Raw genomic sequence first — 27,692 nt, 5'->3', positions numbered from 1 at the left:
CTGCAATGGCCTGAGTAATACCTGGCACCAGTCAGACTGAGAGAAACAGGGGCACATACAATTTTTTCACATTATGCCTTAAGAGGTGTAGAGACCGCCGAAAAGCACTGGATGTGCCTTTATTATTTTTTTTCTGAATGTCAAACTTTTTTTACATAGGATTTTTTTTACATAGGACTTCAAACAAACAAACAAACAAACAAAAACACTCTTTGCCAGCAGAGTGGACAGAGAGCTTTTCTTTCTGTTGGTCACAATAACTCTAGTAAAACTCTGTTTACACCTCTGTTCTGCAGGCTCTTTGATAGCAGTCTGTATCTGTCTTGCGCGAGAATGTGTGCAAATTTACTCGTTCTCATGTGATGTCACTTTCTAGCCTAGTGCTGGATATAAAATTGTTTCCCAAAAGTATGGAAGATGAGGCTGTAACCTGCAAACCACAGGAACTAAGATCTCTTGGAAAGACAGGCAGCTTGCAGCTGCCTTCTTAGGCAGTACTTCAGTCCTAACTTCCAACAGGCTTCTGTTACATGGGATCATGATACCTTCGTTGTAGGACCACCAGTAGAGCGCTCAGCAGTTTTGCAGAATTGCTTGGAGGATTCGACTAAACATTTTCACTTCTGATCCAAGTTTGAATCTGAGCTGGAGCCCATGGAGGTAAAAAGCATGTCTGTGAACTCACAACAGTGCTTGCTGTTGCCTTTGCCAGCAGGCTGCTCTGTCAACAGCTGCTGCAGCACAAAAGGCCAAAGGGAAGTGCCTCAGTTTTACCAAGTCCTTTCACACCTCCAAGTCACTGGAACATACCTAGTGCATGGTAAACTGCAGGCAGTCTCGCCAGTGCAGAACAGGCTGTACAGTTGACTTTAACTGCAACATGAATCATCTCAGTCCTAAATTATTTTAATCCAATCAGTCATATCTCTGTTAAAGGGTGTAAAGAGACAGCAAATTGGAAAGAATGGCTGCCAAATAGAGGATACAGGACACAAATAAAGCTGCTAAGATGAGATGGAATATGAACTAATAATGATTTATTCCAAATGCCACTGGGGTTACTATGCGGATGACTTGGAGACAGATTCAGGTGAAATGAGTTTTGAAGGCTTTCCCCAGAATGATTTTTCTCATCTCGGTAGAGGTGAAGCAAAGTCAGAGCTGTTAGTTACATAGGGAGTACACACAAGAGTTTTGAAGTGCTCCCAAACAAATTCTCCCTAATTAATATATGCCTTTCAAGCCTCTTGTAAGTAGACAAGCACTAGCAGCTGCAGTTCTTTTTATAGATACAAACTAACCTCTAGTACATGTTGGAGCTGAAGGATAGACAGAACAACATGCTGCAGATTGGTGGGGATTTTCTAGCCGTGGACATATTCTTTTTTATACCCTCTAAAAGTGGAAAAGAATACAGAAGAGTGTATAGTCTTCAAGAATACTTCTTGGGAGTGAAATCATATCAGGAGTGAAGGGTCTAGCTCTTAATGACATACTATTCACAAACGCATCTTACTAACACGAGAAACAGCATGTGTGACCTATTTTCTTGATAGGTTCCACCTTTTGCAACCCATATAAAACAGGCAGCATTTGCTAGCATTTCTTCTCTATTTTCACATGGCCTTCATGACAAAGGATGGGCAGAATTACATGCTTCATGTTTTCATATAATTTTAAAAGCTAGGAGAGTAAGTCATAACAAAATTCTTTAGGCTTGATGAATATCTTTGAATTTACTTCCTGTTTGAAGGTGATATGTTTCCCCCCTTCTTTCTCTTTGTTGATAGCTGTATATATTATCAGTTTAATATTGTTTTCTGCCTGGAGACAATAGCCGGTAGTGGGAGGTGGAGGGAGGAACTGTACTACTTCTTTTCCACTTCTAATGCCTATGATTTTGTTTCCATAAAAACAGCCTAGATTTTGAACACTTTGTTTCTTTTGGTGGTTTTTTATCTGTCTGAACTGGCCAGTTATTTATGATCTGATATTTGGCTGCTTCAGAAGTCATTATCACCTCAATTTCTAATTTTAATAACTATTCTCTTAGTAAACCTCAATTCAAGTAAGTTTCCAAAAATTTGCTTCAAATCAGTGCCCTGCATCTTCTGGAACCCACTGAAGTTATTTTCATTTCAAAGGAATAAATAAACTTGTTAAATTTTAGGGTCTTATGGCTTTCTCTGATGTGACATTAAGGAAGAACTGATTTACTTAGGATAAAATGGCTTGGGCGGTTCCCACCATTCATTCAACCAAAGGCAGAACTACTGGGGCTCCCTTGTGAATAAGTGTTTCGATAGCTCTTTGTGCCATGTGCTTTTAGGTTTAGAAGGTATGTATTCCCCCTGTGGGCTGACTATACCTCATCATTCTTGTGATACATATCTCTATAGATCACAAAATAATTCTGTCCATTTATACTAATGCTCTAGAAGGAGCACCAGGGAAAAGCAGAAAATTACTATTATTTTATAGCACTGTTTTCCTTTCCTTTCTGGGGAAATAAGTACAATCTCATGGATTTAGTCACTGTGGAGAAATCCTTGGCTAGAAGGATGCTTCTGTTTAGAGAAGGCAAAAATTGAAGTGCTAAATTGGGGATGCTGCAGATTCTACACACCTGTAGAACAATGTTTTTTTGGAGAACTACACCTGCTCCTCCCAAGGCTTAGTTTGGAAAAGCACATCTAAAGATAAAAAAAGATAAAAGATAAAAACTCTGCATTCTTCTCATGAAACATACTTCAGGGAAGTTGGAGGGGGCTTCCAGAAACCTTCCTATAACTCTGGAACGTTGGCTAATTGTGGGTTAAGTTGGTCTTTTAAGTGACTGTTGGATAAAGAAGCTCAGTATGGAAAGAAGCGTAGACTCGTTGTCAGATTCCTTTCTCTTCCCCCAGTATCTCAGAAATTAAAATAAACATCTGAGACTTCAAATTACTGCTCAAGTGCATTACCTTTCGATCGCATTGTACAAGAAAATGAAGGAAAATGTGTTATTAATGAGAGAAGGGAGCACTGACTGTGTGATTAAGTTTTCATTTGCTTGACAAACTTCACTAACGAAGAAACCATCTCCAGAAAGTAAAGTAAGTTTTTCCCCAAATAGCTTTGAAGTTAAACCACAGTAAGTGAACAAAGGCCAGTTTTACATCTCATACTGTCCTTTCCTCTCAAATTAATCATAGTAGGCTTATAGGTAGGATCCATGATGTGGTAGAGTATACCTAAGAGTAAAATCCAAGTGAAAGAAATAACTTTATGAGCTGCATAAAGAAGAAATAATAAAATTGCAATGTGATTCAGATGAAGAAGTGAACCACTGGAGACAGTTCTGATGCTGAACAGGTTACTCCCCTTGATTTTATCCATGCTTGTCTTGTGTTGGGTGTTTGTAGGAGTGTTTCAGAACAATGTAGGAAGGTCTTCTGGATTCAGCTGGTCCATGGTTCTTGCAGAGGTAGTAGCTAAGGTAATATTCTGTCTTGCACCACTCAGCTACTGGAGTTATTGTTCTGCCTGTGGCTTTTGATCTTAGGGCTTAGGAAACCAGAGCTGTATCCAGAAGGAAGCTCTACACCTTGCGCGTTGCTGTATGTTACTATAATGCTGGGTATCTGGGCTGCAGATGGTCTATGGCGAGGCTCTCCTTTTCTTGGTCCAATACTGTTCAGGCACTCACCTCTCTAAAAGATGCAAGGATTTAAAAGAAATGGAAAACAAATAGCTACATGGAGATCAGATGGCATCATCTATGAAAATATGGCACATATTCAGATCAGCACTTTGCCAATCCCTACTACCATCTCAGTGCCAAACTGAAAGGATGGAGAAAGAAGTAGATCTGAACACTTTTTGCAATGCCTCATGAGGATCTCATGAGGAGGAAAAAAAAAAAAAGTTAAATAAGATAATATAATGAAGCACAGACTTTGCATTTGATACTTAACAATCTGGTTTACTTTGATGAAACACCAGGCTAATGGCAGCACATTCAACTGTGGAAAAAAGTTCTGACAATGTGCTCCGGTGGTCTGTGAATTCAGTGATGTAAGGAGTCCCTCCATAAAGAAACCTAGATAGATGACAAGGCACCAGTTTAGGTTCACTGGGGCAAGAAATGATGTAGAACTCAGGAAAACCAGCATGGATATTTTGAAGGGTAAAGCCAATTGGAGAATAGAAAAGAGGATTCCTGAAAACAGGAATTGAGGGAAAGATTAATTTATATTCAGTAGTAGTGCTTAGCTTTCAGTAGCACAGGACCAAAAAATGAGTGTTAGGACCAGGCTAGCATTAGCTTATTATCTTATAAGAATTACTACTAACAATAAATGGTTAAAATGTTTATATTACATTCTGATTATTACTGCAAAGGTAAAACTGGCTTTTCTTCACCTATCAACTCTCTTCCTCTTATTTCCCTGTCTGTCAAGAATTAAGGCAAGTTGATTCACTTGTGATGTATATATATATGTATGTACATGTATATCAGTATGCCATGGCTTTACACAGAAGCTTTACATGCTACATGGAAGAAGAGAGAGACAGTAGGACAAGAGCTTACTGAAGAAATGGTATGGCACATTTCAAAAACTTACCTGTATTTCCTCCATGTTGCGTTTTTGTGCTGTTTTGCACTAACCAAAACAGAGAACATTAAATAGTTACCAGTGTGACTTTGCACAGTGGTACTTGCCACAGATTACAGCTGTCTCAAAGGGATGGCTATCTGAAAGGCTATCTCAGCTTGCTTTGTATATTATTCAAAAAAGGTATCCTAAAATAATGCTTCCACACTCCACTAAAGAAATCACAGACATCATCAGGAAACCTACTGAATTAAAAAAAACAAACAACAACACCTCAAATTCTTTTTAAGTTGGTCTTCAGGAGAACGCTGTAGTTCATGTGTTCTATATCAATCTCTGCTTAGTTTCAGCAGTGATCTATTCTCTGTGGTCTTATTTTCTGTATTCTGGTGGGAGTTTTGTGTGATTTTTACATGTCAATGAGTAACTTAATTTGCTCAGAGATTGGTAGTGTCAATAGTTTTTGTTCTCTCCCTTAGTTAGACCCATGCCAAATATTTAAATAACAATTCTTACAGTAGGTGTAGTGGAATACTCTGCAACATTCAATTCCACCATTGGTATGTCATCAGCATCTACAGCTGCCTGAAAAATTAACACAGACAAGAAAGACATAAATGATGTATAGGTATGTCACCATATCCTACAAATGTGAAATATAGAGGGTGGGGAAAAGAAAGGGAACAGAAGAGGAATGTAGTAATATACTACACGTAACCTTGTACTACCAAATATAGGAATGTCCTGAATATAGTCTTGTTTTTTACCTCTCACTGTGTGTTCATTTCATAGCAAATGGTGAGACAACAGAAAGATGGATCGAGTAATTTGGGAAATACAAGGAAATAAAAATATTACTGAATATACAATTAAAAGCAAACACAAGACAACATGCCGTTCAGATGCTAAGTTCAGTAGTTCAATATAGCAGCTCCTTTGCTTGTCAGAAATGCAACAAGGAAGCTGAATAATGAACCAGGGAAATAAAAATCTGATGACCTTTTACAGCCTCAAAGACATTACTTACTGTGTTAACTCATAGGTTAGTCCCATCTTCTAGGCAGGAACCTTCATGATTAATTACGATAAAATGTGCAGATTTGTTAGCCTACTATTTGTCTGAGGATGTAGATAGTATATATTCTGTTACCTTCTCAAAAATCCCAGAGTGATGGCTTTGAAGTTTAGGTTTGGTTCTTAGGTTACTAGTTTCGGTAGTGTCTTTGCCCGTTCCATAGGAGACCTGTCTGATAGCAGGACTGAAGATCATACTGGTGATATCCGTTTCCATATCAGTATAGCCCTAAAATGAATACAGCAAAAACAATCACTTTAGCTTTCTTAGACTTCTGGCCAGATAGTATCATAAGAATCAGTTTCGCCTAAACAGAAACTGTAAGAGAGACAGACTGTGCATAAATATTATTTTTACAGAGACGATGCCACATGTGATTTCATAAAATGTTTTGCTTAAAAAGAGATACAAACAAAATCACCAAGTCTATTAAACCAAGTTTGGCTTTTTCTTCCTCTACAGAATCCACTGCAAAACTTTAAAAAAAAAAGAAAAGAAAAAAAAAAAAAAGCATTCAGTTATAGACTGGTGTTGAAACTTTTCTAATATACCTGATCAGTCACTTTAGAAACACTTTGTTCCATGAAGTAGTTCTAATTTATAAACTGTGTTTCAGTTAATGGGAGAACATACAGGGGGAAAAAAAACAAACAAAAACCAAAACTCAAGAATTTCTTAGGAGTCAAACATTCTTCTCTGAACTACCTTCTTTTCCTCACTCTGTCCGCCTTTTCACTACGTTTTAATTGAACTAAGTTAAAAGAACATAGTGTTTAAAGAAATTGAAATGTCACTGTTAAAAACAACTGTCAGAATGTAGAGCTTGACTGCTTAGATACAATGATTACCTTGACTGTGAAAAATAATCACAGAGAAAATAATGGCCTTTTCATATATTTCAGAATTGTATTTAAAACAATTACAGAGTTATTAATGTAACTTTGGGTAGCAAGAGAGAACTTGGGATGCCAAATATTCGCCTTGTTTCCAGCTGCTGTGCAAGACATCTGGCTTCGCTTACACTGGCAGCAGCAAGGTGTTGAGGTCATCTGTGAAAACAATTCTTCAATGCATTTATTGTTTTTTATCTATGTCTGATGATTAATGTTTCCAAATACCTCCCACTTCACCTTCAGAAAGCATTACCTGTATCCTTAAAACTTTTTTTTCGCTAGACAATTGTTTAGTGACAAGAAGTTTGGGGTCTTGTGTGTCCGGACTCCAAATTTGTGGTCAGATAAGTACCCTCCTAGAAGGATGGTCAGGCTTTCAAGGGTGCTCTGACTCTTGAGCTTCCTTTACTTTCTAAAATTCCTCTTGTTCCATCTTTCCACCCTTCCTTCAGTGTCACAAATGGGAAGGAATCAAAGAGCTACATTTTACTCTTACATGTCAGCTTACTGTCTTTAGTTTCACTTTGACCCTTGACTTTTTCTGGAGCACTTGTAATAGGTACCATAATGCCTATATGCTTAATGCTTTATAAAAAACCTAGGGCAGCTACCATTTTGAAGGACTATGAAGATTAATTACTCTGCAATTAGCAGTGTGTGTATGGGAAGCATCTTCCTTACTGATTCACTTTCAGAGACAGAAGATAGTCGCCTTCTTTCTTTCTGCAGCCCACTTGTCTCAGAAGACTGGCTGGTTACAGTGGCTCGTCTGGAGGAGGGATAGCTGCTGAAAGATCGTGAGTCTTTTGGAGAAACTCTCAGCAGGGATCCAAGGCAGGGAACATATGTTGCAATGGCTGCTCTAATGGATGAGAGGTAGAACCAGTCAGATTTTTTCTGTTAGCACAAAAATTCAGTCATCATAAACAATGCATTTATTCAGAGAGATGGACTTATGCCGCATGGACTGGAAAATTACTGGGCACAATAAAGAGTTTTCCAGATATCCAGTGTCTCATAAACAATCACCCTGCAAGATCACTTATTCACAGTGTTCTGTGGAATTCAAATTTATTGCTTGGCAGGGACAAGGGCATTAAAGTACAATTCTTTGAACCGAAGGGAGCTATTAAAATGATGTTTTATCTGCTTTCAGCTTAATCAGGGCAAAAATAAAATTCTGTCCCTTTAAATTGAGCCTTGCAGAAGTACCACATAATGAATTATTTTAATCTTCTCCTAAGCAGCTATTCTAGCTTCCTCTTGCACATCTGTCTGCCTGGTATCTGTAGAGTAGTACAAAATGTGTAGTTATATTACAGTATTCTTTTTCTCATATGCAGCAAATCTTTTTGCAGGAAAATCTTTTGTACAGCTTTTTCTCCCTCCCAGTCAATCTTTCCACCTAGAAGTCTGTGTCTGCCTCTTCTCCATCCACTTCCCTCATTGGTCTGTGTAAAGGGTGAAACAAAAGAGTACGTATGGCTTTACTGCCATCCATCAGATCCCACAGGCTTTATCTGAACTCAATGTGGTAATGACCCTAGATGTTACAAGCTAGAGGAAATACTATCTGAAATATGGAAGCTTGAAGAAAGGTGGGGAAGACACACAAAATAGTGAGGGACTGGCTTGACTTACTAAATTGCATCTCTCCCTGGCCTGGTTAGTTTAACAAACTGCTATTTGTAACACTGACAGATGTCCGGCTCTCTCATGAAGATAGTTAACAAAAATTTACAACGATTTTCTCTGAGCTAGGAAAGTCTCTATCTTTTATCATGTGATCTGTAAGTACAGATCAGCATTCCATAAACATCTCTAGATCCCATCTGCACAGTAAATTGTTCCAAGTACAGATTCCACTGACATTTATATGGCATTGAGAAGTTTTCTTGGGGAGAGGAAGGCAGTCTTGCAGAGGTAGACTGAACAGGTGAAGCAGAATTCAAATACTAGTCCCTTAAGTGACAAAGTTACTGTCTGATATTTTCTGCTATATATTAAACATAGCTTACAAAGTGAACTTACCTGTATTTGGGGTGAGTGATGGCATAAATGATAGGGTTATGGATGGCAGAAGCTTTGGCAATCACAGCTGGTATTGAATTCATGAAGGGTGTTAGAACATGGGAATACCTAGAGTAATGCAAATGGATTATATATTTAGTATTGAGCTCCATATAGTTATATATATATATATATATGCAGTTACACACTGATGAAAACCCCTAATCACTGCTCCTCCAAACAGTGAGAGAGCAAAATTTTACATCTTTTTCCTGCAAGGATCAGCACCAGCCTAATTGCATGTCAGAAAGGCGACCTTCTTGGTGCTTCTCTTGCAGCACTTCAGTTTTATGACTCAGAGGTAACCCCTGTATTGCTTACCCTAGGGACAAAGTCTTCCTGCAGTGAGTGAATGTGTGTTCATCAGAGTATCTATCTGTTCAAAACTCAGCAGATGTACTTGCTAAATTAGGATAACCTAATGGGTGTGCAGAATGAGGCATTATAAGGAAGGATAATTAATAAATCATTTTTCCTTTTCAAACTTTGCTTTTTGCCTGATTTGATCTAAAATAGAGGAGGGGAATGTGTCTTATGGTGTCATACGTTTGGCTTATGTTACTGTGGCCACACATGTATACAGGTTATGAGCCTCTAAAGTATACAGAAATTATGACTGATGTCCATCTGCCATGCTCCTGTCAGGCAATTCATTTGAAGATAGCCTGAAGTAGCCCACAGAGTCTGGGTCAGAAGAAAGTCAATAGAACAGCTCAGACCAAAATAACAATAACATTTCACAGGTGGTTTCTAGCAGGCAGTTTCTCCGTGGACCTGCTTAGGGGCTATGAAGACCTCTTCCTGCACTGGTAGAAAGTGCTCTAAGTGAAATGGCCCATTAAGTCAGTCTTTCCTTCCATGAATATCATTCTTTCTTTGTCACAGCTCTTCTTCCTGAGAAGGCAGTCTAAGTTCTGCCTTTCACTTAGCCTTGCATTCCCACTTGTATTCCTGAAATGCTCAGATTATCCTGTCTCAGAAGGTCTCTCATATGAGTGCTGCAAACAAACAATGAAGAGGATTGCAGAAGTAGGTGGCAGCTCATCATCCTGGTAAAGACATTTTTCATCGTATTATGGCTATGTTTACGCTCTGTGATGAGGAAATGGTTTGCCAGTGGTAATACAGGAACCATTTTGTCAGCTGCCCAAATGGTGAGATGCCATTTCACCACTAATTTATAGTTTTTCTCTGATAAGAATTGTCCAAGAAACATGTTCTTCCTAATACAATAATTAACATGGCTGATCCCAATCATTCTTTCAAAGCATTGGTTAGAGGAGTAATTCTTCACAGGATCTGGAGACCACAAAACAGTATGACCTTTATGGAATGGAGTTTTAGACCCTGAGATGAGAGGCATGGTGCTTTGGTGAGACTGGCAGAGCGTTCAGCTGACAGAAACAAATAACAACGAAAGATTTTGTTTAACCACTTGCAGAAAGTACAACTTTAATGTAACCCGGAGATCAACAGTATTAGTGATCATGACTGTGTTCTAGCTCAATAGTCCCCTTCCACAGGGGGAATCTTATAAAGGATTTTTTTGAAGGAGTTAAGATTCTTCTTTCTTTTTTGGGGTATGTTGTTGCTCTGTCAGATATTGCTCTGTCTTTAGTCCAGGACAGTAGCCACAGACTTCCATATTTTGGCACGCAGTGATTTTTGTCTAAGTCCATTGTAATAAAAGGCAACAGAAGGCCTCCAGGCTTGGTCTGTTAATCTCTGAAAAATCCCGGAAGTATTGCCCCAAAAGCATAGTTCAGAAATAGAAGAAAAAAGCTGAGTGAAGATGTGTTGCTCACCAGCTGTCTTTATGAGCAAAATTTGCAAATGCTCATTTGTCAGATACTGCACAGTTATAAAATTGGCCATTTGTTCAGATTTTAGTATGAGACGTGGGGCAAAAGTCAAGCTCAGGAGGTACTTGATCATCCTAAAGTAGATGCTGAATCTTACAGAACAGCCTGACAGTTCTATATGGCTAAAATGCTTAGTTTAAAGCATTTTTATTATTTTTTTTTTAATGTGTCTGAGAGCAAGTAGTGCTGCAAGGTAGCTGTGATGCATTTCTGTGTCTTCTTTCTTCTCATCCATCTCTAGTGGTCTCACATCCCCAGTGATCCCCAGCAATACCAGACAACAATGCTGTGTACAAATTCTGCATTAATAGTATCACACTTCTGTTGAAAGTACTGTATAAAACACTGGTAATTAGATGAACATGCTTATGTGATTTATATTTACTCTATTTTATATCGAGCACCAGAAAGCTCCCCAAAGGAAGTATGTACTTGTCTGAGTTTGCTTATGCATATAAGGAATTTCAGCAGTTTGATGTAACACAAGCAAATGAATGGACTTTTGTAAATAGAAGAAGTGGAGAAAGAATCTCCATTGGGTGAATCTTTTTGCCTCCCCTAGTTAGCATTTTGGTGCTAAATAAAATTAACATAGTTCAGATGTGCAAGCATAGAGAATCTACATGCAGAAATCACTGGCAGTTTCTTATTTTGCTAGTTTCTTAGTTTTTGCAGTTTCTTATTTTGCCTTCCTATTCCTGTTTTATTTTTTTTTCTTCTTGAAAAGTTGAACTAAGAAAAAATCACAGTCACTGTGTGTCTCATTTGTTAAATGTCACTCCTGAATATGTTGTTTTAATGCACTTCAGGCATTAGACTTGACAGGTATCTTTGACTTTCATCTGTCTTTCACAGTTTCACAATTTCTGCTTTCACTGAATATTTCTTTGCTGATAAATTCATAGTTACCCAGCAAAAGCTACCAGAGCAACAACAGAGTATGGTGACCAGGAAATGACATAAAGCAAGATGACAATCAGTGCAATCTTGGCCAGCTTCCACTCATTTTTCATCCTCTGGTACTGTTTCTGGAACTCTTTATTTCCATGTTTGCATCCAAATGTCTGTATAGACCTAGGGGAAAATAAACATAAAACAGAAAAAAACAGAAATAGGGAATTAAACAAACTACTTCATAAAATGTGGCAACAATTACTCTTACACTATTTTATAATATAAGTCTTGTACTTTTATTGTATATTTCTATATGTATGTGACCAGTCCCTTGCAATTCAATGTACTTCTGTTGGACTAATCAATGGCAAAAATCTGTGGGAAAAAAAAAAAAGTCTTGTACCAGAAGAATTTCCACACATAGCATTGTCCAATTAACTTAATACCCAATTTATTAAATATAGTTAGAGAAATCTTTGCTTCTGTAAGTCAGAGTATGTTACCATACCGTCACTCTGCCCTTTCTGGCTATGCGACTAGATGTGCTGATATCTACAGGACAGATAGCTGCAGATTATCAATGTAGTGGCAGACCCTGGCCTTTATTTTTGCAGTAGGTTTTGTTTCAGAGACCTGTAATTAATTTTTATCTCTTTTTCACTCTTTGTCAAACATGGAATTTGCAGTTTAATTCCATTTTTCTGTGGAATAGTTTTTATACTCAGTTATTAGGCGTCTCTGATGTCCCTTTAGTATTTTGTTGTTGTTGTTTGAGTTGGTTAATCTCTGTTAGAGTTCGTTAATTTCTATAGTCCTTTCTCATCTTTCTGATTTCTGAGGCTGCTACTCATACCCTTTTCTGTATCGTTAGCAAGAATCCTTAACAGCTCTGGTGTAAATTCAGAACCCTGAATGGCCCTTCTAAGAACCATATTTCTTACCATGTTGACAGAACTCTTGTTTCCTGTCTCAGTCACACATATGAACAAAAAAAAAAAAAATTTTCTTTTGTTAATCTTTGTTTTAAGAAAATAAGCAGTCATTTTAAACAAATAAATAAAAACTTAAGACTGTTGGCTACTTACTTGTTTGCCTTCTTGATAGCCTCAAATATAAAGACATAGCTGTATATGATAGCAATTAAAGGAATGAAAAAGACAAAGCAGAAAAGCAGCATTGTGTAGGCGCGGACTGATGGCGTGAAAGTCATGTAGTCCCAAGAGCAGGAAGTCAGCAGACCTTCAGGAACATATGCACCTAGAAAGAATGGCAGGAGAAGGCATGAACCATGAAGTGATTCTTGTTGAGCATTCTGAATGCAAAAGTTAGAGAAAGATACTCAGAATAACATGGGATTTAGACCTGTTCTCTTGTAGGGGAGAGTTTAAAAAGATACACGATTCTTTGTTTAAACTAACTCTTTTATTTTCATTTATTCTGTTGCCCTATTGTTTTTAAGTTTAGCAGTCTAAGGCTTCCGTAGATCTGAAAACTGAACCATTTCATTTCCATTCTTTGTTATAATTTAAAGCTGAACCCAGTCCAAGGGCATTTCTCCAAATACTTCAGTTGGTCTTGGATCAGACCCATGCTGTTTTCAGATATGCCCAATTCCACTCAAATTGCTTTCTTCCTAAAGAAGAAAGAAGGAGTGAAATTAAACTGAAAATGAAGCTATAGCTACTACTTCTTTAAACTTCTGCATATTAGAGAAATTTACTGTGCAAAGGAGAGTGATTTAGTGTGCAGGTCAAATGAATTTTGTCATGAAATAAAGGTGAATACATGGTTAAAAAATGTCATGCATGCATAATATTCTGCCTGAAATAAAACATAATCTTCTTAGAGCAACTATGTCAAACAGATAAAGACATTGTCAGCAGCAACTTATTTTTCCTTTGTATTTTAATTTTCACTGTTTTCAGTGGTATTTTCTGTTGAACTTTCGAAAATACTGCACCAGATGTGCTCAGATGCATCCAGTGAGAGTTAGTACTGTGGATACTATTAGAATCTAATTATAAGATAACAACACCCTTCAAGTAATTATGCTGTCTTCTCCCATTAAGATTCCAGAATCTAAGACTGTATTGTCATTTTGTTCTTCTAATACTGCCTCAATTCAACTGAAGGATGCTTCTCCCAGTATTGAGGTTTGCCTGCTTAAACATGCCTCATGTTTAAGGGGGACCAGACGGACAATAACAAAAATCTACTAAAACTCAACTCAGTAACTGAGCTTGTTGCAGCATCCTTTGGGAAGAAAAAACATCGCTATATTCTTACCTCAGCTGAGCTGACACATTCTATTCTGGAATTAGGGAACACAATAATGGGCTGGAGTTTTTGAATGATGAGTTCATTCTGACTTACTGACTGAAACTGGTGACTCATAGGAAACAAATAAATGGTGCCGAGATGGATCTGATGAGGAAGAATAACAGAAACTGTCTTTGTTACAAGTGGCAATGATCAAGATACTGTATACGTGTTCCAATTTGCATGCATAAAATTAACATTTACAAAAGCAAATTGGTTAATTATTACTAAATGCCACCCCTACCGGAAGCTTTAATGAAGATACCATTGGCTGAGTGGGCAATGTGACCGACACCTAGTGCTGTTTGCTCATCTATAATATAGTCAAGACTTTTTCATGATGTACTTGCACAAAATATTCAGACTGTATTCCTCTTTTATATGAAGAAAGAAATTCAGTTTGCCACCACTCTCTTACACAGCACCTCTGGGAAGGAAAAAAGCCATCTGGAAAAATACAAATGTATCTATTTCACTTTTATATAGTTCAGTTTAACTCAACAAAAGTAGATAGAGGATAATAGACAAGCACACCATTCATAATTTTGACCTTTATTTTATCTCCTACTCTTTTTACAATAAATAATGAGCTCAAGGAGAAGTGCCAGTGTCATGTAATTTGTTCATATGCACTGGGTGTTTTTTCTTCTGATTGAGATCTTCAGTTTCCATATGCTTTTTATCAGTTTTTCTCAAATTGATTTGTTGATGCCTAATATGCAAGCCATTTATTCACCCCCTCCTATACCTGTAGCAGACCAATCTTAATCCAATGATATGAGGAAAAAAACTTGTATTCCATTTCACTTACTCCATCCAAAGAAGGGTGGGAGGCTCCACGCCAAAGAGTACAGCCAGACTCCTACCAGGATTATCAGGGCCTTCTTCTTTGACATCACTCGAACAGAAGCCAGAGGTTTTGTGATGACAAAGTATCTGTCCAAGGCAATCACCATCAAAGTGATCATAGATGTAATGCCAAAAAGAGCTCCGCAGAAGGCATACAGCTCACAGCCTTTCAATGAAGATGACAGAAGTAGCAGTGAAATTATTCTACCCATGCTAATTTATTTCTGGGAGGTTCAAGTCTATGTTTCCTATCAACTAATGTCTTCTGGAATTCATAAGCAATGGAACTTCAGCTTTGCAGCAGTTGTAATGCTATTTCAAAGCAACTGTTTATCTTGCTAATTGTATTATCCATGGAGATAAACTTCAAAGATTTCATTTGCTTCGATTGCTGGAGACAGCAATACCTAATCTATTTTCACTCATTGACTTATGATGTTCCTAGTGGGAACCTTTCAGCAGTCCCATGTCTTGTGTAACTCTAGTTTTACTGCAGCCCCCGTAGAAACAGCTAGTTTGTTCTACAGTGTGTTCTAGCAACTGTGGTATCATGGAGTCATTTCCATCTCAAAGTCAGTGTAACTGGAGTAAATATTCAGCCTATGAATATATTCATGAGTGAAGTTGTTTGAATATTTCAAATCACAATTAGAAGCCAGTTGTGGTTTTTTTTGTTGTTGTTTGTTTGTTTGTTTTTTAAATTATTTCTTAACATGTGCAATTGAACACTTCATGGAAGTGTTGTTTGCTTTAAAAAGAAAAAAAAAGACCATCAGAAATAGCAACCCCATGTCTCATATTCCTCTCTGTCAATACCTATTAAAGAGGCAAAGACTTGTCTTCCTCGTACTGTAGTTATAGAGGAAGAATGAAAGCACATTCCTCAAACACGCTTTTTTATACATTATTGATTGTGGGCTCCTTAGGACTGATTTGTGCACCTTTTATACCAAAGGTGAAAATCCCACTATTGAAGTCTGCAGCAGATTTGCTGTTGACTCCAGTGGTGCATGTTTCACCTGGGGTTTCAGACTCTGTTGCAGGTTCATCGCCTTCTACCTGCCAGATCAGAGGTTCTGAAAGGTCAGAATTAAGAGAAGAATGATTCAGCAAAGACTGAAGGCTGTGCATTATGATTATTATACAGTTTAAATCGTGAGAAAGGTAGTGAATAAAAATTAATAAGAAAGAGCAGCTTTGAATATGATAGACCGTTTTAATATTTTTTTTTTAGTAAGAGGCAGCTGACAGAATCTGTACTATCCCTTGTGGTTGAATCCCTTAATATCATCTTTCCTTTTATATTTGCTATTTAGATTGTAACCTGGTTTGTACAAGAATCAGAGTTGATATTTTTCTTAAGTACCATTGCAGCTTTTTGTGCAGTCCAGTCAATTGGTCTCATGCAACCATGACCAGATGTTTTCTGTAAATCATACATTAACACCGACTCCCTCAAGAACATTTTTTTTTCTTTTACAGGAAATGTTCAGTTAGCATTTTTGATGTGAAAACTTGCTTTTGCTAAGCTTGCCAGTGCAAGTCCCTGAGCAGTTTATCTAGAACAATTATTAAGCTGTTGTGTGTTGAGTTGGTGGTTCTTTGTTGCAGGACTCTGCCAGTAACTACTTGAGATGACTGGGGAAGAATGCTGGCAAGGAAGCTGCCCCTGTATCTTATGTTGCCCGTGTCTCAGTCATATCTCATGTGTGTAATTTTCCTGGAAGTGTTCAAGGCCAGGCTGGATGGGGCTTTGAGCAATCTGGTCTGATGGCAGGTGTCCCTGCCCATGGCAGGGGGTTGGAACTGGATGAGCTCTAAGGTCCCTTCCAACCCAAACCTTTCTGTCATCCTATGAATTACAAGTGTACCCCAGGGAATTGTAAGTTAACTGGCACTATGGTGAGAACATATTTGGGATTTCTTATAATTAATAAATAAATATACAAACCTTTCTCACCAAAAATCCAGCGTTTGTGGAGACTGTTGGTGAAAAAAACTGGAGATTGCGTAATGGACGTAAGGAAGTCACTGACAGCTAGATTGATGATGAATATGTTGGCTGGCTTCTGAAGGGTCCTACTCCTACAAAGAAGAGATCAGAAGGAATATTGCTAAACACTACTCAGTGTTAATTACGTTGTTATTCTTTCCTGTGAGCCTTGGCAGCTTCACTGACACCAAGGCACACCACAGAGCAAGCTAGAGCAGAGTGCTTCTCATTTCTCCTGTGAGAGAATGTACGCAAGGCTCACTTTTACACCCTTACACTCCTGTGCATGTTAGAGGGTTGTTTTGATAACCAGCTCAGTGATGGGGATAAAGCATGTTTGTCTTTAAATACTCTGACCCAGTGCACTGCATGTCCATGATTAACAGGAAATTAAAGCTGACGTACTCTATGGATTTGCTGAATCTGGGTCGTGTTGAACTGCAGGAAGGGAGTGCATATCTCCCTGATACTGATCTTATGAGCAGTGACTTCCAAATATAGGGATTAGGCAAACTCACTAGGTACCACACCAAACATTATGTTTTACATCAGTTCTGCTCTATGACACGCATTCCACTTGCCCAGACACTGATTCTGAAGAGGTCTGTAGCTAGCCTAGAGCATATCAATAGCTTATGCAGGTCAAATAATATTATAGTACAATGCCTTAAAGGGTACACATAAAAGCTCAACTGAGAGCACCTCCAATAGGGGTTCATTGTAACTGTTTTAGCTCCTTTTTCAAACTTTTGGTCTTACACAGAAAAAAAAACTATCAGAATAAATGATAGGTCTCGATTTCTTGAGACTGCTTTGTAGGCATCCAATGTGTTCTCTGAACTTCTGATACATTTGTTATTTTGCTGTCAGTGTCCCTTTTTGTCTTTATAGCATCTTCTAATGAAGACAAGCTGTGTCCTCCACTGGAACCACAACTGCCACAGTTGGACTTCCTGTGTGGGACCAGCCAAAGAGCTACACTAGGTCACTTAGTTCATCCTTGTCTCACATATCTGGTCTGTGTGCCAGCATCTTATCTGTTCTTAAGGCCATGTCATTCACACTGAAGTGTTGGTACCTACTCTGAATGCACACGCTGAAACAGAAAATATGAGATTGCCTGGGCAAACATGCTGCCATTTTATCTTTTTAACCTATCATTTACTACACCAGATAAACTCAGATTCAAGACCCAAATTGATTTGGTCTGTATTCCAGCGATTCAAGTTAACACCATCAAATTGTCATATATTTGTTATTGTTTAGGTTTACAGAAGTGTGTAAAGATCAATCATAAAGCAGGAGCTCACTGGCTTGACATTATTCCAATGCTCTGCCACACAGTGCTGAGTGTGACAAAGCAGAAGCAGGGTCAATAAATAGGAATGGTGAAGATATCATTGTTGTCAGAGATCAAATATCTTTCAGATAAAAAAGCTTGGATGTGGCTTTGTTGAAAGGAAATAAGCCAAGTGTTAGAAAAAGTAAAAATGAGAGACATTGGCAGTAAGGAACAGGGAACAGAGCAACTGAGAAGTAAGCAGCAGGATGAAGGAAACATCTAAAATACTGAAGATACGTGAGAGAGGCAGGTACAAAACATCCCATCAGTGCACTACAGAAACTGTTTAGCCAGTAGCAAAAAAAAATTCACTGAAAGTTTTCCGCTCTGGCTGCATTTTTATCACTTGGTATATCTGGGTGATTGTTTGCCATTTTGCTACCAGACCATGGTGATTGGGAATTCAGAGGGGAATGGCAGGTTGCCAGTTTGTTTCCTACAGCAATGTCTCAATGCATTTACAGTGGCAATATGTCTGCACGGCATACAGAGCGCAGTTCTGGTGCTGTTAAGTTCATCCATTTCAGTATTTAAAAAAAATCTAAACCAAGATACCTGCAGAAAACATAGATGACCAGGAAATTACCCAGAGTTCCTGCGATCCCCACGATAAGAATGACTGCTCCAATTGTGTAGTGGGCATGGTCTGGGACATCCACTGTAGGAAAGGCACCAGGAACACCTTTCGCTGTCATCTTCTATGAAGTAAAGAAGAAGTCATACATGTAGGTATATGGTCAGATTTTACTGAATAAACTGGCACATGCTTCTGTAGAAGGGGAAACAGTCAAGAATGTGAAAAGCCAGCAAGCAAAAAAAGTCAGAATAAGCTAATTGATTTCAATTTACAGTTGATCATCTTCAGGGACTATGTATGCCATCAGCAGCACAAAGGTCAACATTGTTTTATGTGTTTATTGTTGATTGAGGCTTCTGGTGAAGAAAAGCAATCTGTTCTCTCCCCAAAGAGAGAGAAGGATATGGAAGAGAAAAGAGAGACAGGAAGGGACCATTTGTATTGATCTGACATTAAGTAATGCAGAGCTTAACAAGTAAATTGTCTGCAGTTTTCCTTTAATGAAAGTTTCTGTACCTGTGAAGTGTGATTTCTGTTGTCCTCTAACATCACTGTCTTAGAATTCCCTAAATAAGTAGAAATGACCTTCTATTGATAAACTTGCATTTAATCCTTTAGCACCATGGCTATTTCATTTCTCCCACTGAATAACTACCCTGAAGACTTAGTTACCAAAAGCTGGCAGTATTGAACAACAGTCTTTTGGAAAGTAAATTAAGGATTAGAAAAACTAAACCACCAAAACTTTATAGCATGTGTCTTGTTTGCATACCTGCCTATTTTCACCCTGGACTGAAAGGTTATTTTGCTCCCTGTGAAGTTTGTGATAAAGCACATGACGAAAACGCGTTTTACTTACTGATAACTCATGGCAAAATTCACTAGGCAAGTATGAAGACTGCAGCATTTTAAATAATAGTTTAAAACATTTTCTTAGTGTCAGGAACCACGCAGAGTGTTTAGACCAAGTGACCCCAGCTAAGTAATGAAGTAAACAATAAGTCTGCAGCCAGGAAGCAGGATGACCTAACAGAAATTGAAGAGGACAGCCAAACGGTCACTGTTCTGCTGCCTTTTTGATATAAGGTCTGGCAAGGAGATTTAAACACTCACCTCCATCCATGTGCTACTGTCCTAAACACGCCTTGGCATCAGCTCTGAACCAGCTAACATAGTCATGATAAATACCAAGCCCTGTACTCATTCATCCGCACAGATGTATCCTGTCTCTTTTTCATAGCCAGGTTTTTCTCATCAGGGGTGGCACTCGGGAATGGCATGCCATGACCACTGCTCATAATTCAAGTCTGCAAGCTGCAGCCATGGCATTCCTCAGCTACTGGGCTACAAGAATCATGCCAGAGTTGAGAAAAGCCCAGGAGGTGTCTTGAATAGTTTATATCTTGCCTCCTGTAAATATCATCAGTCTGGCTGTGGCCTAGGATCCAGGGCAAGGGAATTGCTTGTATCAAGGTTTGTGCCTGTACCAAGTGTAAATAATGCTTTGAGGCTGGATATGTTCTTTCCCATCACAGGTACTAGTACAGCTGTCATATGCTGTCCTTCTTTCCCAGGAAAGGCAGGTTGCTGTCTGGAAAGGAGGAAAGCACGTAGAGGTATGCGGGTATGGAGTTCTCACATTCTTCCTACAGCTGTGTCAGCCACTGGCATTCACAGTTAGAGCAGAACTCATGATTGCCTTTGACAACACCGCAGTTATCAAAGGACAAGAGTATTTCCAGACAATAGGGGCAGACATTAGCTCTGAATTGATCTCTGAGATTGTATTCAAGTTAGAGAGACAGTTTACATTTAAAACCAATGTGCCAGTAGCAAGAGTCAAACCCCAGGAGTATCTGAAATTGTACAGGAGATTGTCTCTGCTTGTGTGCTGAGGATCTGCCTGCAGCAATCCTCAACAGGAAGAGTGTACTCCCTGGGTTTCTTCATTAGCAGGGATGAAATGCTGGACAAATAGTCTCATTTCAGAGAGTGAAAATGTAGCTCTGGCTGTTGTTATAATTGGAGCAAAATGTTATTATTGCATTAAGGCAGATATGCTGACTGAATGACAGTAATATGATGTTTATTGCTCAGGTTCCTTCAGCAAGTATAAGTTGGCTTCACATCATAAACACCAGTGGGCATCTTACCCATGTAGAAATTGCTACACTTAACGCACTGTCAGTAGAATAACACAAAATCCCATACGAATAGCAAGTGGGAGAGTCTGAGATAAAACTTAAATAAATGGGATCAGGTCTTCGCTGGTTTGGGCTTATTTTCTTTTCCCTTACCGTTATGGTTAAAACATTTTTTAAACTGCTGCTCTGCAGAGAGTTAATCATGATTATTAATGGAATGGAGATTTCTGACGTTTTCCCCCGTAGCTATCCATTTAATCAGAACTGGATCAAGGTAACAGAAATGAAGCAACTAAAGGAGCTTGTTTTGGCTACAAAGAACAGATTGAAAATGGCTTTGATTTAAATGAAATTTGTGGGGGACCAAGGACAAGGAAAAATTTGAAAGATAAATATAAATACACAGAGAAATATCAATAGAGGAAAAGATTATTTAAGGGACAGCAGAAGACTTCCAGACTTCTTACTCGGGGATGAAACAAGTTCAGAATGAATAAAAATGTCAAGTGTGAAAAAGAATAATATTTATAATGGAGGAGTGATAAGACATAAAAAATACTAAATAGATAGAGAAAGAAGAGGTCTGGCAAAGAGAAATAACTTCACATTTTAGTATGGACTTACTGGAGGCCTGTTATTTTCAGCACAGGATCCAATTATGTCTGTTCTCCAAGAAATACGTTTGATTATTTAAAAGAAAAAGTCATTTCAATCTTTTTATTGGAAGTACTGGTCTGATTCAAAATGTCTTTAAGTCAGAGAAAGGTGCTACCCAACCCAAAAGGCATTAGATCAGGCCTAACCACTTCAGATTCATCCCTGAGTTGCATGCATACGACTTCCTCGCTAGGAGATGAAAACACATGCCTATCTCAAGATCATCTTACAAGGGGAAAAGATGGTGTTTGAGAAAATCAGGACAGCAGGATAATTGAGAAATCAGACAATTCCCAAAGCTTTTTTCTATTCATTTTCTGCAGCAGATAAGCTTTGTTTAGACTCTATCTTCTTTTGTCACCCCCAGTATTAGGACTTGGGTGGCATGAGAGAAAAAAAATCCCACTGTTAGCAATCCCCACCATAGCAATTGTCCTTTGTGAATGCTCAACCTGTCCAAACTATTTCAATTGCATTGTTAACACAGAACATAATTGTTCTGCATGTTCTTCTGTTCAGCCTTCTTTCTATATACACTTCATAATGAAGTTAAAAAAAAAAAAATCAAAAGGCAAAACCAACACTTACTATTTCTCTTCTAAGTAATATGACAAAACAGCTTGTTTTATGTAATGTGGTTCAAAACATCACCAAATGAGCAAAGCAGCAGAACTGTAAACCAAGAGGTTGGACATCTTCCTGTGGGTGAACAATGCACTACAACTTTCCTGAGACAACAAATAAAGGCACTTGCATTTGAGGCCCTGGACCACTGGGTGCCAGTATACCCACAGGGTTACTGTGCTGTGGGTAGCTTAGACTAGTACTAATTCTGTGGGAAACAGTTCATTGGGAAGCATCAACTTCCTGACAATCAATGTAAGCATTGCACGTTTCTCAAAGAAGCAAACAGAACAGGTGCTTGAGAAGTTGTGGAGGACATACAGGTAATAACTGAAATGTAACACGATCTCTTCACTGCAAGTACCGAGGGTCTGTTTGAGAATGTATCTTCTAGCCAAGGATGGCATTTTAGGCATCCTTAAAAGCAGGCTTTATAGTATTGCTTGGGTGTGTATGAAAACTGGCCTTTTGCTAGAACTGTATAATAATTTCTAAGTGTAATAGGCAAGCCATTTATTATTTACACTGTGGTTTTGCAGAATCAGATGGATAATTAGGGTTGTTAAGGAAGCTGGGAAGTCGTCACTGATTCATACCAGCAGACATGGCAGAATACCAGCCTGCACATAGCTAGGACTGGGTGTCTCGCAGAGCTGTGTAACGTGCATAATGAACACTGATGTTGGAATTCCTTTTCCACCACAGAGCCCTAGCAGTTGGTCCGTACCCTAAAACAGTGTTATCCCTTTGAAAGGATAATCGTAATGGAGGGTATTTTTATCCTTCATATAGAGGTGTAATCCTTTTCTAAATCCTGCTCTGTCATTGCCTTAAGAGTCTGTGGCAACAAGTTACGAAGGCTGCTCCATATCAGTGTATTTTCTTCCAGCAGGTTTAAGTGTGTTCTTGGAGAAGCGCTAGAAAAAGAGGGAAACAACTCCATTTAACACAGTCTGCCTTCTTAAAGTGTTCATTGTTATCCCTAAAGGAATGCTTGTCTGCTATCTGTAACTAACCTGCTAAAGCAGAACTGGCTGTGTTTTCAGCTATCATTCGCTATCATTGATGGAGTCTTAGAATCATGAGCTGCTTTTAGGGAGTTTGGAGAAAAGAAGCATTTGATAGTTGGTGAAATCTGTTTAAATCCTTGCTGTTCTGGCCTTGTGCATGTAAGCTGCAGCACAACGTGGAACCTCTTTATATTTACTGCCTGCTGCAAAAGCTGGTTGCAGGAGAGGCAGAATCTTTCCTGGAAAGCCAACAAGGGGAGATACCCTACCTATTTCTTTGGGAATAGAGCAGTGGGCAGGCCCTTCTGCTAAGGCCTGGTGCAAACAGAGAAGGGGTAAACATCAACCAGTTGCAGAAAGCATCAGTGTGCAACAGAACTCATTTCTGTGTGTAATTTGCCAAGAACCTGCAAGGGGCTGGTCTGAAGGAAGTTGTAAGGATAAAGGAATTCTGCAGTTAAGGACAAAGTGTTTTGCCTAGGTTAAAATGAAATCTACACCAGGAATATTTGATGCCTTCATCTATTCTACCTTGGAAATGTATTTATTATACACATTTTTATAAAAAGAAGGTTATCTAGGTAGCTATTTTAAAATTGTTAAGAAAGCAAACAGCAATACCAGCTCACCACTGAATAATTTCTAGTAGAAGACATAACATTGTTGAGTTCTCATGCCCCCTCACTTCCATGGCATTAAAAAAATACTTTTGTCTAAGTGAAAAAAGGGCATCATGCAAACAATACGGTATAACTACTACTGGTAAAAAAAAATGTTCTTGTTCAGAGTAAGAAAAAAACACATTGTTTAATTGCTCTTCTGAGAGACCTCGGTTACTGGAATCCAACTAAAGCTAGGAGTGATGATGATAGAAGCAAGGCCACTGATGTAAATATTTGTACTGAATACAAATCACATTTGATGTAGCCCATTCCTCATATTCTTCCTATGGCAAGAGTGTTTAGTTTATAGGAAAACAAGAAATCCACATAGGATAGAATTTGAACATATTTCATTCTGATTGATTGATTTATTCCTCTGACATTGTTTCAGAAGTTGGGAACAGAAAAGACTAGGACAGGGACATTCTTCAGCTAGTCCTGCCTGAACACCAGATGGATTATACTTAACAAGACAAGAAAAGGGAAATGGGGAGTGCTATGTTGTTGTTCTTAGGCATTCATCTAACTTTCCAACTGTAGTCCCTGGTTTTGCAGAATGACTGGTTTAATGGAATAGAGCCCCGTTCCTAAACATGGCAAGTTTGGCAGTCTCATTTTGACTTCGGCAATGTATTGGGTCTCTTTGTTCTTAATTTTCCTACAAACATTGGTAATGAAGTTGCTTATTTATACAGTGCGGCTTATAATATCAATAGTAGCGTTAAGTCTTTTACATTTTAAGAAATCATATAGCTTGGAAGAATGATCAGAACCAAAATACTGTCATTTCCTGGAGTTTCTAGGTGCAGTTTTAGTTCTGCCTACCTACCAGAGTCTTCCAACAACTGATAGTACTTGTCTTCACAATTTCTTGCTCTGATTTCTGAGCTTGCCTCTATTGGCACTTTCCCTGTGATGACACACAGCACAGAGAGGAGTGTAATCAATTCCACCTCAATTATGGTTTCAGCAGGGTGACGCCAACTGCTAAGCCCTCATTCCAGTAGGCAGCAGGGCTTTCCATGGATGATGTTTGTCCCATTGAGCAATTTGGATGGCAGATTTTATATCCTGTCTTCCAGATTTAATCTCAGCCACAAGCAGCGCATATTGCTTTCAGTCCTGAAACTCTCCTAAACCAATCTTGGTATCAAATTAAAATGCAAAATTTTGAAAATACTTGACCTAGGGAGAAGTGGACAGATAATTTCATCTTTTAGCAGAATAAAGACAAAAATCATTTTGAGTTTTCCAGTGTGAATCATTCTGTCCCCAGAATCCTTTTCTGTTTTGTTTTGTGCTCTCCAGTCCCATTTCTCCCTCCCTGCTATGTTCTGCTATCCTCTTTCATTATGTTATCCATCTAATTTAGTTTGTAAGCGCCTTGGCTCAGGATACTTCTGTTTATTTTCCTGTAATACACTGTGTACTTCCAGGTTTTATTAAAAAAATAAACAGGCTGCATTATTAGTATGTAAATAATAAAATATTTACTGCTGCTTCATTATAAATTAGGATCAAACTGTAGCACCTGGTCCAACATGCTTTATGCATAAAAACTTCAGAAGTGTTTGAAACTTTCATGTGTTTTTTTTAAGTAGTCACTGGATTATGTGGCTCATGCCAAAATACCTGGGGTGACCACATCAATGCTTTAAGTTAAATTTCAGATTTCAGAAACTCTAAAAACTAGCGTGGCTCTTTTTTGTTGTTGTTATTTTCTTTTTAGCAGCATTTTGTATGAACAGCAGCCAAATAAACACTTCACAGATCTAATAGTATATAGAGATACATAACCAAGAAGAGATTTCTGAACCCTTTTGGTTTGGTTTGTGGGGTGTTACGCAGAATATTTTTAGAAAACCCAAAGGGACTCCATCCTGAACTGTCATTACCACAGATTCACACCATCACACTTCAAAGGAATTTTTCTGTTAGCATTTAACAACTGAGAAAAAGCTTTGGTAGAACTTACCTGGAAAACCTTTCTGAAAAGCTTTCTTGAGTAACTGCAAGTAACAACTCTACAACATTTACATAAGCACTTCCTTATATTTACAGACTGTTACAGAAATTATGGGGATTTCCATTTTGAATAATACCACCAGCAAGCATTGTGTTTGAACTGCTGAACAACTGTTTAACTTACAAAAACATGCTCTTTTTATAGTTTGCAACATATTCAGTGTACTTTGCCTTTAGACACCCTTCCTTGTCTTCTGCCCATGTAAAACTGCCAAAAACTACTGTTTCTACAACCCTTTCTGCAGTAGGTAAAAACAGAAATAAAAGAAGGTTTTTAAGTTTCCATTAGATTGTTCACTATTGCATTACAACATTAAATATGCACATGTACCTTAAATATCCATTTACAGTTCTATAAATGCCAGCTTTACCAGCAGAACTACCTGCTACAGCTTTTAGTGACAGAAAGCACTTACTGTTGGGGCTCTAAGAGGCAGGTCCATCAGTGTGTAGGCAACCGCTTCCGAGTCATTCCACACATCAAGGGACTCCACAGTTTTGGTGCTGTTGGGGTCCTCAGAGGGACAAGAGATCCCCCTTCGAATAGGCTGACTGTTCATGTGAACAAAATCTAAGCAGTAGCAAAGAAAGCAAAGCTCTCCCCTGATTTTAAGTCAGCCAGTTTTATTTTATTTATTTATTTTGTGTGTGTGTGTAAAGCAGATTGTCAAATCCTCTGTCTGGAATACTGTGAGAGCTAGTGCAGAGTTTCTCACTAAAGCTTCAGATTGCTTTGCCCCATTTTCAGCTTAGGAAAGGGCAACAGCAGCAGCTTCCATTTAAATACAGGAGCCTGCAGCGTCTGCACATGCCCAGTTTGGTGCTCGTTACATCCAGATTCAGGCTTCACTTTAATGACAGTATAAAACTGATGCTCACTTAAAAGTATTGTTGTTTTTTTTTGTGTTTGTTTGTTTGGTATTTTGTTGTCTTTGACAAAGTTATGTCTGAAGCGTAATGCTATGTATGAAGACAAAGAAGGTAAAAGGTTGACCTTGCTATCTCTCTAAAATGTTAGACTTTACTGCTCATTGTCACTGTATTGGTGAATTAGTTTTTTGTACTCAGTGATTAAAGAAAATGTATGTGTACAGTTCTGCTGAAATTGTCTGAACTCAAATAGATTCTGATATTTAACAAAGTGCTTGTGCGCGCTTCTGTCTTGTAGAATTTAGGTCATGGTTATTTGTTGGTCCACTTCTAAAAATAAGCAAGAGAAAACAGGGATAAAACCCACTGACATCATCCTTTTCTGCTCTTTAGCTTTAAAAAAAAAAAAAAAAAAAAAAACACGCAAATGCCTTAGGCGCAGAGAACAGCAAAAAAACATTTGTTTCAAGAGTTGTCTGCTTTCTTTTTTGGTTGTGTTTTGTTGGGTCATACATGAGCAGATTCTCATTCACCCACATCTGCCTTAACATTGGTTGCACTGTACAGAGTTATGAGTTACTCTATTCCCAGCTGAAGGCCCATTATAATGGTAAACTGCAGTTTAATTGCAATGAAGTATTTGGTACAGAGTGTGGAAAAGCTGTTCTAGCACATACTGCAGCCTGAGTATGAGTGTGACAGGGTTCAGGCCTTCCAGCCGACATCAGAATGACCCTACTGCAAGGTATGAGCTTCATTGCAGTTGGTAATAAAAACAGACAGTGTGAACTGTTTCTGGAAAGCCTTTGTGAGAAGTTTGTGATTCTAGCAGGGAGAACTGTGTTCCCTCCACTCTGCACAGACTCCCCTTCTCATGTACCCTTCCTTAAATTCATACCTGCACTACCTGACCTTAAACTGAGGGAAAAGAGTTTGCATTTCTTTGTATGAACAGGAGGCGTGTCAGTACCATGGATGTATGTGACCTGTGCCTCCATATCAAAGGCGCTCACCTATAGTGCCGCAGATTCAGTTTCATTGCCAGTCATTTAAGTAAGGTAGCATTTATCTTGTATCACCGGGCCACTGAGCAGCAACGAGATGAGAGACTTTTTAGGTTCTACAGGCTGTCAAACCGTGAGACTTTAAAAATAATTATTAGCAGACCAGTTGTGAGAGGCAGGCAGAGAGATTTCATCGAATAATCCCTGCCCTGCAGAGTTAGGTA

General features: G+C 38.5%; 1 protein-coding gene and 1 long non-coding RNA gene across 4 annotated transcripts in view; one reads left to right on the top strand and one right to left on the bottom strand.

Annotated features, from left to right (window-relative positions):
- The window catches only part of LOC311439515, a 42,170-nt gene that overhangs the window by 11,266 nt on the left and 3,212 nt on the right, over positions 1-27,692 (top strand). The window lies entirely within an intron of this gene.
- On the bottom strand, positions 21-26,349 carry OPN4 (opsin 4). 2 transcript variants are annotated; one of them, XM_084525296.1, is made up of 11 exons: positions 26,011-26,349; positions 18,451-18,593; positions 16,512-16,645; positions 14,523-14,726; positions 12,478-12,649; positions 11,408-11,572; positions 8,598-8,705; positions 7,248-7,428; positions 5,749-5,901; positions 5,115-5,183; positions 21-3,692 (listed from the first exon to the last, which is right to left on the bottom strand). In XM_084525296.1, exons 1-11 carry the CDS (start codon positions 26,152-26,154, stop codon positions 3,501-3,503), a joined length of 1,665 nt encoding a protein of 554 aa, XP_084381422.1. In that variant the 5' UTR covers positions 26,155-26,349; the 3' UTR covers positions 21-3,500. The 2 variants fall into 2 exon arrangements, with proteins under 2 accessions (XP_084381422.1, XP_084381423.1); XM_084525297.1 differs by having other exon boundaries at positions 18,451-18,590; positions 26,011-26,342.

The sequence above is a fragment of the Aythya ferina genome (assembly GCF_964211825.1).
Source record: "Aythya ferina genome assembly, chromosome: 7".
In the NCBI taxonomy this organism is placed as follows: domain Eukaryota; kingdom Metazoa; phylum Chordata; class Aves; order Anseriformes; family Anatidae; genus Aythya; species Aythya ferina.
Note: the sequence above shows the minus strand (reverse complement) of the source record. Positions and strands in the feature narration are given on the sequence as shown.

What these genes read in the sequence shown, in the direction of transcription:
- OPN4 (XM_084525296.1), bottom strand. Translation starts at nt 26,154, where the DNA reads ATGAACAGTCAGCCTATTCGAAGGGGGATCTCTTGTCCCTCTGAGGAC. An exon ending in CTGGATTTTTGGTGAGAAAG is followed by an intron (nt 14,727 to 16,511) that starts GTTTGTATATTT and finishes CTTCATTGAAAG; the next exon opens with GCTGTGAGCTGTATGCCTTC. An exon ending in AGTATTCCACTACACCTACT is followed by an intron (nt 3,693 to 5,114) that starts GTAAGAATTGTT and finishes TGCATCTTTTAG; the next exon opens with AGAGGTGAGTGCCTGAACAG.